At 44.6% G+C, this 13836-nt stretch overlaps 1 protein-coding gene across 3 annotated transcripts in view; it reads left to right on the top strand.

Annotated features, from left to right (window-relative positions):
- Nucleotides 1-2985: 2985 nt before the first annotated feature.
- The window catches only part of TJP2 (tight junction protein 2), a 51963-nt gene continuing 41112 nt past the window's right edge, over nucleotides 2986-13836 (top strand). Inside the window, exons 1-2 of one of the 3 annotated variants that reach the window (XM_010226376.2) lie at nucleotides 2986-3113; nucleotides 6205-6325. In XM_010226376.2, the coding sequence (XP_010224678.2) occupies nucleotides 3001-3113; nucleotides 6205-6325 (234 nt within the window). In that variant the 5' untranslated portion in view covers nucleotides 2986-3000. Of the gene's footprint in view, nucleotides 3114-6204; nucleotides 6326-12245; nucleotides 12355-12462; nucleotides 12477-13836 lie in introns of those variants that run through there. The other 2 variants (XM_088523371.1, XM_088523372.1) reach the window with 2 other exon arrangements.

Here is a 13836-nt window from a genome sequence, read left to right on the forward strand (position 1 = left end):
GGAAAAAAAAATCTGATCCTTAGTGGTCCTTTGCCTCAAAATTATTCCAACAGAACAATCTCAGCGTGTGTGTTTATTAGCTGTATGGCCCAAGCAACAAAACACACATGCCCTGTAAGTAATACTGGAAATCACTTGTTTGTGGCTGTTCTGGGCAGTGGTTCTCTCCTCCGAAGCTGGATCTGAGGTGACTGAAGATGGAATCACGTGTCTGTCATCAGCTCCCATGTGAAATGTGCTCCACAGCTAATTAAGGGAGTGTAGCTCCTTCTTTTCATGTACTGAGCAGAAGAAAACTTTCACTTTGATCTTGTAAATGTTTCTTTCATGCAGAAAAGAGCATTTGTCATTCTCTGCCTTTTCCCTGAATTACGTCTTTGCCAGACTCTCCACTGCAATGGACTCCCGAATTTGTATAGATTTAATGAGAAAAAGATAGCTTCTGAACATCTTTTGAAAGTATCACCTATAGATTTATTTGCATTGAAATTGCTCATACTATAAGATTGAAACTTTCCTGTTTCAGCTAGAAAGCAGAGAAAGAAGCAGGAGATTTTCAAACAAGCAGCAAAAAAACTTTCTGTTTTCACGTGGTTAACTCTCCCTGCAGCCAGCACAGCTTCCAGGTCTTTTGATATCTTACCACAATGCATTATATCAATTTGATAAAAAGCCATATTACCGGATTTTCTTTATCTTGAAAGCTGCTAAGTAAGTAACAGTGTTGTAGAAGCTGATCACACAAGTATGGTGAATGAGCAAAAGATTATTTTCCATTGAACTTAAGGCAGAAAGTTGCTCCTTGTGAGCATAGCTGGGGACCACAAGTTCCTGAAGTTGACACAAGTGTTTTTCTTTAACAGCTTACTTATTTGATTATTTTTGTTCTCGTGCATATTCCCAGGTAGTCCATGTTCTTTCATTTAAAGTCGGTGTTCCTTCTGCCTGCAAAAATACAAGCCAGAAAGGGAGCGTAGGATATTCCCCAGCAGGAAACAATGGGCGCAGATACACGTTAGATCCTTTGTTCCTGAGGGATGACTTTTCCAGAGCAAACAATGGATGTACCAAGAGCTTTGAATTTCTGTTTCCAACAAAGTTGAAGGAAATTGATAACCTGTGAGTCAGTCTAACTCCTCTGGACATCTGAAGATTCATGAGCAGTTGAGCCAAGAGGAGGGAGTGAGTGGTACTAACGGGATCGGTTTGTTTGTGAGCTCTCTGTATGCAGCTGGTCATGGGGCTTCTCATTCACATCAAAACTGCCCTTGCTTGAAGAAAGAGCAGATTAATCAGAGCTGCACTAAAACATTTTTGCACTTATTTTTTTATTTTCATATTTTTTTTAACAGTGTGCTTTTGGAGAAGTGTTTGCAAGGAAAAATAAAACAGTGTGGCCTGAGCAAAGCAGGGTGCAAAAGCTATCAAAAGTCAGGGTGTTGTAGGCCTGATGACATTAGCTGCACTTGCAGTCTTTTCCTAACATGGCACTTTCCTGAGCTTCTTAATACTTTTGTATAGCAACGTCTAAATTTGCAATCCAGTGGGCGCTCTGCAAAAGTAATAGCTTCACTTATTCATATGTTTTTAGCATATTAGGTGCTTTCCTTAATATGACTCAAATTTTCAGACTATGTATTCTTTGCATATCCATGACATACAGCTGCATAGGTGTAAACAGGATATTTCTTTCTGTTATTTGTAGTTTTACTTCCTGGACCCATAGACTGATTATGTCTTTTTATTACTGTTTTAAGATCATTCGAGTAGACTGACATTTAATAATTCGCCTGGGGTGGTTCAGTGTGTACGGATCTTGTGTGTGCTACAAATTCAACTTAATATTGAGCAGCAGGTAGGGTAAAGAAATACAGAAGAGCAAGTAACACAGTACCTGACAATAACTATAGAAAAATGCATTGTGTCAAGCTGGAAATTCCACACATAAGTTTAGAAGCTGCAATTTCCGCTTAGAAGTGATCGAATGTATGATACATATATAGAGTCACCACAACAGAAATACAGGCATTTCAATACTAAGCAATACCTAAAATGTACAGTTTGCAGAGGGGGTTTGTGGCTAAGTCTTTGGGAGAGATACTTTCTGTCACATCTATTCTTTATGCATTTTTATATAAAATGCATCTGTAAAATATTATAAATAGTGATATATAAAATTATATACAAGCAGATGTCAGCATGTATATAGCATTGCCACTTACTTTGTTAGGCTTTCTTGCAGTTAAGCAAGACTCTTAATACTGTAGTTGGCAGCGCTGCAGCATATCTAAAAATCACTATTATTTCAGCTCGTACATCTGTCTTCATGCTTGCGGTTAGGACCGGGGGTCATTGGCGTGCAGTTATTTACCTCATGGCTGGAACAATTTTGACACAGAAAGAGGCTTCTGGCATTGTGTGAGGCACGTTTGTATGACTAGTCGGTATCATGACGGAATCTTTAGCTTGCTTAATTCTGTGCAATGTTTCGCCATGTCCCTTCTGATCAGATCATGGATAAATCCTGGTGCTGAGGAGAACAGTTGAAGCAAAAGCTATTATTATCTTTTGGAGTACGCAAAAAATTCTCAACTTTACTCTGCAGATCTGATTCCTTCAGCTGATTTGAGAGAGAAGTTACCTAGTGCTCCATTAGTACTTGGAAGATTATAAACAGCAGAGATTTAGCCAAGGATTAGTAAATTGGAGAGTGTGCATTATCCGGCCAGGCTTAGGCCCGTGATTGTCTCTTCAATCATTTTCATTAGTGTCTTATTCAAAGATCAAATTATGTAACAATGACGTTTCAGGGGAATCTGGTAGGAGTTTTCTCTTGGCTTCTCTCTCCTGCTAACTCTCCATGCCTGGTAGAGGGAGGAAGGCGCTGTTTTTATGCTTGAAACCTGCAGAGCATTTCGAAAAGCACAAGCTCCTATAGTGGAGAAGCATGACTGCGTTTGGATGACAGCTTAAGGTAGTGGAGCTCCTGAGAGACGCAGAATGCGGTACAAGAAATATATAACTATTCTAGAAGCAGCAATTGGTATTACACCCCTGAACAAAAGGGAACTGCTTCCTGAGGGTAGACATGCAAACCTCTGGCAACGTCCCAGGTAAGTTACAAAAGAGATAAATAAGTAACTGTGGGAAAACCCATGCTAGCCTTGGAACATTTGATATGTTCTTCTACAAGAGAAGGGGAGAGTCATTCGTACAAACAAGTAATCTTTTATGTACTTTCCAAGCAGTTTATCTTCCTCGGCTGTAGTTAAACTCTGTGGTTTCATTAGAGATGTTTTTGCATTTACTGTTCTTGCTAGCAGGATAATTAGAAGGAAGTGTAATTTCTAAATTAGAAGTTTGTTTAAGAACAAAAGAGATAAACAGGTGCGTACATACTGGGAAGAAAATGAAATAGTTATTTTGTATTCATTGCTTATTCTTGGGGTGCGTGTGTGTGTATGTGTAGGTTTCCTCCCACTTTGTTAGAATATATGTATTTAAATTCTTAACTATGGGAGAATCAGCAGCTTCTTACAGTGGAAAAGTAAAACACTTTTGTGTATGCCACTTTTCTGCTAGAAAGCAAGAGTTCCACTTATTCCTTAGGAATACTGCTGTCAGAGGAGAGATTTAGTAATTAAATTAGTATCAATTAAGATTGTCAAATGTTCAAACTATGAAATTAAGAGCATTCTGTTTCAGATAAAAAACAAATCAAGGTGTTTTCTGGTACCACATATTAGACTTCTTTTATTGATAAGTCATTTTCCCTTAAAAAGTAGTAGCACTAAAAACTCCTGTGCTCACAGAGTGTGCACCTGTGAAGAAGGGTTGTCCTTTGCTTCTATCTGCTCCCTGTGATTACATAACACCAGCGGATGGATGTCCATCCCCATAGCCTTCTTCCTCCCTCCTGCTCTTGTACTGTGTCAGAATCTTGTGCTTCTTGTTAAGATGTGGCAGAGGAACATAGAATCTGAGAAACTTGTTCAAAACCACAGACTAAATATGTTTTCTGGGTCTGATTGATTTAGTGTGAGAAAGCTTTCAAACAAAAGCTCGGAATAAAAAAATGTGGCTGGCTGAACTCTGATTTTGTTCATAATCTTTCTGCAAGAGTCCCTCCACTTGTGGTGGTAGCAACAGTAACACAAAGTCAAAGCACCCATATGATTTTTAGTTGCACCACCTAAAGGACAAGAAAATAGTTGCCAACAGTTCCCACCGTCTTACTGAAGCAAAAATTCCTCGGCTTGATCCTGAGGGCCTGGTGTTGCATTGAAGAGTGCCTTCTGGCTCTTTTTCTGTTGTTAAAAGGAGTTCATTTAAAGGTGTCCTTCCTACAATGCATTTAGCACCACTTTCCCGTGTTCCCTTGACTGTGGCTTCCTTTGATTGTTTGATGTGAGTTATCTGCATGCCAATCTCTCAGAATTTGCAGCCACTCTTTATGTGTTGATTAAGAGTTACATGAGGGCTTTTGATCCTTGGAGGAGCTGTGCTGGAATGCAATGGCACATTCTTGCAGAACTTCTCTTTGTGCTTCAAGCTGCTCTGTTTGGCTATGGCACAATTCAAAACACACCATTTAAAAATGGCACGTATTAACTTTAGCATCCATTCTTTTTTGCTTTATAACTTAAAAGTCTGAATGATTAGCTTTCATCTAGTAGTGAGTACTAGTCAATAGCCAAATGAAAAATATACTACCCTGTTATTACTTGCTTTCATTTCCAGTGTTTTTGATCAGGCATTTCCCTCTTTTCATGGAAAGGTTGAAAGTGTGGAATTGTTGTACTTGCTTTGAATATTAACTGCTTAAAATATATTTGAGTTAGACTTGCAATTCTGGCCATTCAACAAAAGCCAAAACGTTTTTGTCATTGATCTTCATTAGGGATCTCTTATATCCTTGTGTTGGTTCTTTCTGAGTACTAGAGGTTGGCAGGTAACAGTTGTCACAAAATGAGCCATCATTTGAAGCAAAGAGTACCGGTCTGTTTGCAGCTGCAGATGCAGATTGCGAGCTATACAATGGGAACAAGCAAATTAATGACTTGCATTTATGATTATTTAAGAATCTCATCTGAGACCGAATGATTTTTTAATACCTTAGAACTTTAGAACCTCCTTTTCTGAAGCTGGGACCTTCTTATCATTGTACTCAAAGAAAAGCGGGTATATAATTCTTTTATTACCTTTCTCAGGACTCTCCTGCTTGCTAGAAGTATCTCTGAGTTGTCAAGCAGAAGTAGATATAAATCGAGGAGTAAAAGGCTGTAAAATCTGCTACAAATACAGACAAGATCATCAGGTCTCACTCGAAGATGATCTTATTCCTTTGAAAAGATGCTTTTTGAGGGAAGTTGAGAGATATGATTGGAGTGGTTTAAAAAAAATAAAGGGAGGGGGGAGGGAAAGAAAAAATGCTTCTGTATCTCCTTCCATCAGAAATTCTTCCTTCAGCCTGGCTAAACCGTTGGTTTTTCCATCCTCCTAGCAGGAGAGCAGCAGGAGGCAGCAACAAGGGATGGGGCAGAGGAGGAGCTGCTCAGAGCTGCTCGGAAGTTCATGTACTGCCTGCGCAGGAGATGCAGCTGGGGCCTGCCCAGCCCTTCCTCAGGGAAGGGGTGGAAAACGGTGCTGGGAAGTGGTTCTTTTGTATCACCTGGCTCCTGGAGCTGTGGACTTCCCTACTGACACAACCAGAGAGACACAACCATGTATCCGGTTGCTCTTATTTATTGAGGATACGCTTCAGGAAAGAGTTAAACTAGTTTAACTTTGCACAATCGTGTTTTAACTGAGTAATGCAAGAGTGAGGCCAAATTACAACTAAAAAAACTGTAGAATGTCTTGGGGAAAAGGCTGGTGCCACAAGTGGAAGATAAGCATGCTTCCTGTGTACATCTCATGCAGCTACAAAAACGCGCTGTTCCCTGGTGTGCCGTCCTGCTGGATGCCTGCTGAGGGCGGGTGCTTGTCCCAAAGTTACTGCTAGGCTGCTGCCAGAGTAAACGTTGCTGGATATCTCCTGTAAGCATTTAAACACTGTTTCTGCTAGTCTGCCAGAAAAGCTGAAGCACACTGGGCTAATCAGAGATTTACATGTAATTTTTTTCTTAAAGCTTTCATTGGTTCCAGGCTTCACAGTCATTCACTGGAAGTTATGCTGGACTTAAATGAGACTTTATTTTTCAGGGAGCAAACTACTGCACTGCCGTCTCCTTGTGAGTGGGACTGGGAGCACAGCTGTAAACCAAGCCCAAAGCACCTCGCAGGAAATAGACAGAGGCTGCCCAAAATCGTCATTCCTCACAAGGTACCGATCCAGCTAGGTCAGTTAGAACCAATCTCATCCATTAACTTAAAACAATGGGTTCTTGCCATGTACCTATAATGTTTATTCTTTTAGCTTTGGTTTTTAATGGATTTATGGAGCTGTGCTTTAGAGTATTATGCAGTAATCAGAACTAGTTCCCCTGGATTTGCACACATCTACTGAAAGCTTGGTGATGTACAACAGGCCTCCTAAACAGGCAAGGCTTCTGCGGCGAGCTCAATATTCTGCTAAAGTTATGCAAATAATAATGCACAGGCCTGGACTGGTTCATCTCTTAGCCAAACATCGCCAAAGAATGAATTTAATCCCTGGTGGCTTCAGCAAATATAAATATTTAGCATGGATTTGTGGATAAATAAATTTCTTTAAGCATAGAGGCTAATATTAATGGAAATTTCTCAGTGACTCAGTAGAGCCATGGAAAACACAAGAGCCACACAGAGTGAGTTATTTTTTTACATATTTTCTTGTAATACATCATTAAGGTAACTATAATCCTTTTGGCTTCCTAGCCTTGCATTTGAAACCTTTTCTCAAATACTTCTACAGAGAATACAAAATGCGCACTTTGTTTTACATAGCAATCAAACATATTTGTCTTGTTTTCTCAAGAGATTAACAGGTGACAGTTTTAAGATAGCAAAGAGTTCTTAGGCTCACATCCTGCAAGTTAGAATTGACTTCAGATTTATTTATTTTTAAGAGATGAATAGTTACCACTGCTTTGCAGAGTTGCATGGAGTTCTACCTTTCTAATTTGTAATATACCTGTTAAAGCTACTCATGTTAGTTTAATGTTTTAGGACTAAAGGGAGAGCACGCTAGTTAACATATTCTGAAGGTATCGTGAGAAGACAGGGAAATGTGTTGACATTACATATATATAAAAAATGCCATCTCTATTTGCTTGGAGAGGGGATATGACGTGAGAGCATCAAGGAAGTGTAGACAGGTAGGAACGTCCCAGCTGTGCTCTCTAGCAGGTGTGATTTTAAAGACCAATCCTCAAAAAAAAAGAAGAGGGGGGGGACAAAAAAGCACCCTTCAGGGGTGCTGCACAAACCTCACTCTCGGGAGCTTGGATATTGCCCCCAAAAGCCCCAGCTCTGGGCAAAACTCCAGTAGTCGAAATTGCTGATCCACTAGGAAAAGATGCTCCAAAAGCTGCATCCAGTCAACACGGCCATGGTCTGCCAGGAGTCGTGGGCTGGTCACTGGAAGCGCTGGGGCTCCGTGTCCCTGCTTTATCCACAGGGATGTTCCCTGTCTTCTCCCTGGCCTCTCACCGGACAGTTTCCATCTCGAAGCGTTAGCACCCAAAGAGGCACCGTCCCCCAGCCGAGACCTTGCCCCTGCTGAACAGGCTGAATGAGTGCTTTGTTTCTTAATGAGCTCTTCAGCAGGAGGTTTGCTAGTATAAACAGGGTGGGGAGAGGCAGGGCTTTGAAGCAGGGTTTTAATGCTCTAAAGGACTAAGTTGGCTGAATGAGTGCTGTCTGGAGCTTGGTTTTTTAAATTAACCTCTGTCACAAAAAAAAAAAAGGAACAAACAAGTTTTGTGTATGTATGTCTTGTGCATTCTGCATTTTCATTTGGTTGTTCATATTAAGTAATTATACTTGCTAAGATCTGCATCAGAATGGGATCTTTGTTTTCTTTACTGTGATGTCTTAATCAATTTGTGCCATAAAAATTGATTGCCTGGTAAAGTTTTGATGTCGTAGGGCTTGCCTCCTAGTAAGGCAAGGCAGAGAGATTGCTAAAAGCAGAAGATTCTGCTTGAGAGCCTGGCAAAGAATCAAGGAACATGGAGGCGAGAGGAAGGAAATGAACTGTAAGCAAAATTAATGTTCAAGTAGAATGTGTTCATGAGGTGCTTTCTGCTTAGAATGTTTAAAAGTCGGGACTGAGAAAGAGGTTTGCTTTGAAGTGCTGTATATGTATTTTTCTATGATGTTTGAGGAGAAAAGAAATGTAAACTTGTGTTGTTTGGGTCAGCTTAAACTACTTCATTATTTCATTGTTTAGAAATTAGCTTTTATAGCTTTTTAAACCAATAGAGTTTGAAGTGTTTGTGCTGTTTAAATTTGTGCAGCACTGGAAATGATTATGAAGAAGAGAGAGATTTGGGCAGAGTCGTTACTGAGCCCCTTTCTCATACCACAGCAACAGGTCACACTGTCCTGTTTGCTTGCCTTAACTTGCCAGAGTTCTTTCTAACTCTGCAGTGTTCTTCAGAATAAATGTTTTTATTCTCTCCACTATCATTTTTCTTAACATCTACTATCTAATTTCTCAGAATATTTCTCACGTTGTTTTTTATTGTACTTATTCTGTGAAACACATGCTGCACATGCATATATTCTACTTTGCATGTACAAAGCAAACAATAACTGTCTTGTGTTGCTTTTCATCAGAACAAGACTTTGAAACTATGTTTGAGAGCTAGTAGTACTGATAAGCAAATAGTTTTCAAAACTGTTGAGGAAAATATCAAGCCTTATATTGTTCACTTCAGTATTGCTGTTCCTAATTACATCAAATAGAAGCATGTCTTACAGTAGTGTCTTTTTTTCTTACGAACTTGAAATTGAGTGTTTGTGATTGCCATATGCTTAGAAATGTGTATCCACTTACTTTAAAACTGTATATCTGTTTTTAAAAATATATATTTTTTTAATATCAGCAATAGTTGATCAATATGAATAGTTGAAATATCTTGGATAATCGGCATACCTAGGCCGCAAAAAAAAAAAAAATCTCTTACCATTACAAGGGTCAAAAAAACATGTGGCCACATGTGCCATGCAGGGCTCTATGGCTATCCCAGCAAAAGTATGCATGCAATGCGAGATGTTTGTGTTGGGCCTTGCGTTTCTTCCAGGTGCATACCTGCCTTCTAAAATAACAGCCTGAGAAATGCTGTTTTGAGACCCGGAACCTGCATGTTTTTGGACCAGCGGCCCTCCATGCTGTTCACTCCCCAAGTGCCATCGCTGCCTTGGTGGCTTCTCCAGTTTCTCAGGGCAGAGATTAAGGCTGCCCTGCCCTTCGTGTGATTAGCCCCGGTGGGGAGCCGCGTGTCTGGACCACTTGTGGCCCTTGGGCAGGGAGGACAGCAACCCATGTACGCTGTAGTGCCAGGGCTGGGTCTGCTAGGGCCCAGCTTGCTTTGCAAGGAATCAGACGTAATTGGATTTGTGAATCATTTAGGATGAGGCTTGACTGATTTGTGTAATTTTGCTAGCTGATGAGAAACAGTGTTGGGAAGGGATTGTCTGGCGGGGCGGGGGGAAGGCTGTTTGGCAACATGGTATTTTTAGAAACTTCCACAGTGCCTTTCATCAGAGGATCAGGAACACTTGCTTAAAAGCAAAAGCAAAACTGACATTCCCATTCAGGCGATTCAACAGCTGGTGCTGGCAACCCACATACCCAGCGTTTCCAGCAGAAATCAGTTTCCAGATCTTTAAAGTTACCCATTTACTGTGTTATCTATCACTGTTCAGTGCTGAATTTCAACTTTTTTTTTTTTTTTTCCAAAAAGATTAGATGGGATTGCTGGAGGGAGCAGTCTAAAGGTCTGTGGGTGCTGCAAGGGAAGGCAGAGAGCCTCAACGACAAGACAGCAGCCAGTCTTGGTTGCCGCAAAGCTGCTGGATGGAGTTACTTGGTTGGCAGCAGTGACTGGGAGGCAGCTGCTTGTTTTAGCTTTGCATCATGTAGTGTGGTGCTAAATGGGTGTTTCCTCTGATGCTGGAAGCAGCACCACCGTTTCATTCACAGAATTACTTAATTTTTGGAATATGTCTTAGGTTTCGCATGACACAAGCCGCAGCAAGCGATCTCCTTAAATTACTGCTGCACAGAACATAGACCAAAACTGATGGTAGACAAACAGTGTTGGTTTTGATTACTTATACTGGAAGTTTCAACGGGAAATGTGGTCAGTAGGAATTATTTGCATGCTTCCCATACGGTTAATGATGTTTAATCCTTCCATGGGGCTGCGGTGTCGGAGAAGCTGTTGCAGCTCTGGCACTGTTCCGACTGCCGTGCCGAATCCTTCTGCTTTCGGATCCCAACCTGGGAGGACAGATCAGTCGGGGTTGGTGGAGGTGCCCATGAAGAGCGTAAAATCTCTTCTCTGCAGTCTAGTTGCAGGATAAGTAACTTATAAATCACGATAACAGTGACGTGACCCCAGACCTTGACCTCAGTGCAGACATCTGGAGACTTGTCCAAGATCCAGTGTGAGCCTAAGCATTTGGAGTCGCTTGCTGCTCACGTTTTCAGGGTGGCATAAGGTGATTTATCTGCACATTGCAGCACAGCAGCTGGTTGGGTTGAGAATAGAAATAAGAAAGTAAGCATAAGAAATGTGCCTTCTGTGTTCTTACAGCCGAGCCTCATTATAGGGACAACTGTAAGAGATATATTCTGGTAAGTCCAAATGAATTGTTTTCTACTCTGTTATCGCAGGAAACTGAACGGAGACAAACTCATAGCCCCTTCCCAGATGATGATCTGGGGCAAAGGCAGAGCCTATTTCAATTGCACAGCCGTGGCCAGGTCCTACACCCGCATTGCAGCACCTGGGGCCAGCTGAGCGCGTTGCCCTCGGCCGAGCGCAGCCCCATAGCCCCGCCGCTTGTGACGGCGCCGTGCGGCTCCCGCAAAGGCACGGAGCGTGTTAAAACTGTGGCGTAAGCCTCGAGCCTCCGTGTTTGTCTGGAATGAGAGCAACGCTGCCCGCTCCCGAGGTGGGGAGCCGGCTGGGGGCCCGGCCGCCCACGGCCTGCGCGGCTCCAGGCGCTGCCTGGTGCTGCCCCAAGCTCCGCAGGGGCTGCTTGGAGGCTGCGTCCCAGGCCCCGGGCGGCTGCGGCTCCCCGTGACCCGCACCGGAACGCTGGGCACCCCTGCCCTCCTGGAAATCACCACCCGCGCTGCAGACAAATCGTCCTGGATTCTAGAGCTGTATGCTCTTGTGCAGAAAAATACCACCTTCAAATTTCAGGGTAGGCCACAGAAAATAACATGTTGTATGCTTTTTTTTTTTTTTTTTTAAACTCTTCCCTTAAGCACTGACTTCCGTTACAGCTTATCCTCATTCTTATTCTTTTTTCCTTCTTTTTTCCTTGCAAGAATTGGCTCCTTTCTGGTACTGTTTTTTGACTCATCCACTCAAAATAATGCAGCTGCAGGAAGGAGCACCGAAAAAAGGTGCAATTTGAGGGCTTTTTTTTTTTTTTCTTTTCCCCTGACTGCAGCAGTGTGGTTGAACTTCTGCCAGTCATCCACAGTTAGTTTCTGCAGGCTCCTGAAAGCACCGTTACCTGAATTCTTATGTAACAAATGAACAAAAAAAAGTGCCTTTAAAGCAGAACAGCCAGCTCAGCCTCTGAACCAATTGGAAAAGTGGTGAGTTTCCGATTGGTGCAACAGTGATGGGGAAGGAAAACGAGACTCAGGAACTTTTCAGGGGCATCCTGGCTTTCAAGTTGAAGTCCTAAAAACTGCATGTATGGCTTTGATTTGAATGCCAGGACATCCCTTAAAAGTTCTTATGAGTATATAATATAGAGGGTGTGTGTGTGTGTGTGTGTGTGTGTGTGTGTGTGTATAGACACACACACACACTCAGGCGCACACGTTCCCGTTCGCCCGCGCGTGCCTCAGCGCACTCTCGTTACCGCCGCCGGTGCTCCCAGGGGGCCGCGGCGCTCCCGCCCGCGGCAGAACAAGGGCTCCGTTCTGCCGGGGCAGCACGCGCCGCCTCGCCCCCGCGGGCCCGGCACAGGGCCGCGCCGTCGCCGCCGCCGCGCCGTGAGTAGCGCTTTGTCCGCGGCCGGGGCGGCGGCGCGGGCCGGGCCGGGCCAGGGCGGGCGGCGCGGGGCGACCGGGGCGCCCCTGCCCGCAGGCCGCGCGGGGCCGACGATGTTGCCATGGGAGCCACGCAGGGCTCCGCCGGGAGCCAACCACGCCGCCCCGCGGGGGGGGCGGAGCAGGTCGGTGCTCTCCCCCCCGCGCCCACCCCGCTTCTGCGGCCCGCGGCCCCCTCGCCGCGCCCCCCGCCTTCCCCGCCGCGGTGGTAGCGCCCCCGCCCCGCGGGACGGGGAGCGGCGGGAAGGTGCGCGGGGCCGGCGGGGGTCGGGGTGTGCGTGAGGTGTCGGGGTGTGCGTGAGGGGTGTGCAGGGTCGGGAGGGGTGTGCATGAGGGGTGTGAGGGGTCGGGAGTGGTGTAAGGGGTTGGGGTGTGCATGAAGGGAGTGCGGGGGTCGAGGTGTGCGGGGTCGGGAGGGGTGTGCGGGGTCGGGGTGTGCATGAAGGGAGTGCGGGGTCAGGGTGTGTGGCGGTGGGGTTCATGAGGGGTACGAGGTGGGTCAGGGTGTGTGTGAGGGGGTGTGAGGATTGGGGTGTGTGCGAGAGAAGTGAGGGGTGCTGGGGTGCTGTGAGGGGTGCCTAGGGGTTGGGCTGTGCGTGAGGGGTGTGGAGGGGTTAGGGTGTGTATGGGAAGTGCGGAGGAGACACGAAAAGAGTGTGCAGGGCAAAGGGTGCACCGAGGGGTCAGTGAGGGGGTGAGTGTGAAGCACGAGGACATGCGTGAGTGTATGTGTAGGTATGTACCATGTACACGTGTGTATGGGATGAGCCCCCATAGGCGTGTTTATAGGTGTAGATATGTGTGTTTCAAACCCATATTCCAACGCCCTTCCTGAAGGCAGCGTGGTCCTGGCCGGGCATTTGTGTCCCTGCTGGTGCCGAAACTTCCTCTGGGGTTTCTCTTGCTCTCGCCGTGGCAAGTCTGCAGTCTTGGAGGCTACCTGCGATTTAAGCAGAAGAGCTGCTAGGAGGAGCATGCCGCTGTGTGCAGGCGAGGCTTATCTGGCTTGTCCCCAGGGGCCTCGGCCTGGCCGTCAGGGTTGGAGGAGGAGGATTAGGGAACATCTGGGTGTTTCAGTTACATCAGAGCTGCGAGTTACAGGCTGGTCAGAAAAAGCAAAGGAGTGCTCCGTTTTCAGATGCCTGTGTGGTTTTGCTTGTGGGTAGTCCTGGCTCCCTGATAACGTTAACAAAAAAAATGCAGTTGTGATGGGAAGGTGTCTCCTGTGCCCGTTGCTGAACAGGAGTAAATGATGTAAGTGTGAAACAATAAATATTTAAGCCCAAGTATTTAAAATAGCAGAATTGCAGGATCTGTGTGGTTTGCATGCCTGTGCTATGCCAGGGCTATGCCTCTGAGTAAGAAGCAGAGTTTGTTGGTAGTCTTGTGCACGTGCACACACACTCGTTCACCTACACTCCATCAAAATATGAATGGAAATCACAGTAAGCAGAAGTGATTCACATTTAGTAATTCATTTCGTGGCTTGTGGGGTGCTTAGTACTGTTAAGCATGCTTCTCGTGTGCACAGTTTGTGTGTGTTAACCCTAATATATGTAATGTGCTATATGCATACTTAGCAGCCATGGGTGTGCTACCAGTTGGTT

This window comes from Tinamus guttatus, unplaced genomic scaffold (assembly GCF_059628265.1).
Source record: "Tinamus guttatus ecotype Peru unplaced genomic scaffold, ASM5962826v1 Tinamus_guttatus_pri_ptg000185l, whole genome shotgun sequence".
Lineage (NCBI taxonomy): Eukaryota > Metazoa > Chordata > Aves > Tinamiformes > Tinamidae > Tinamus > Tinamus guttatus.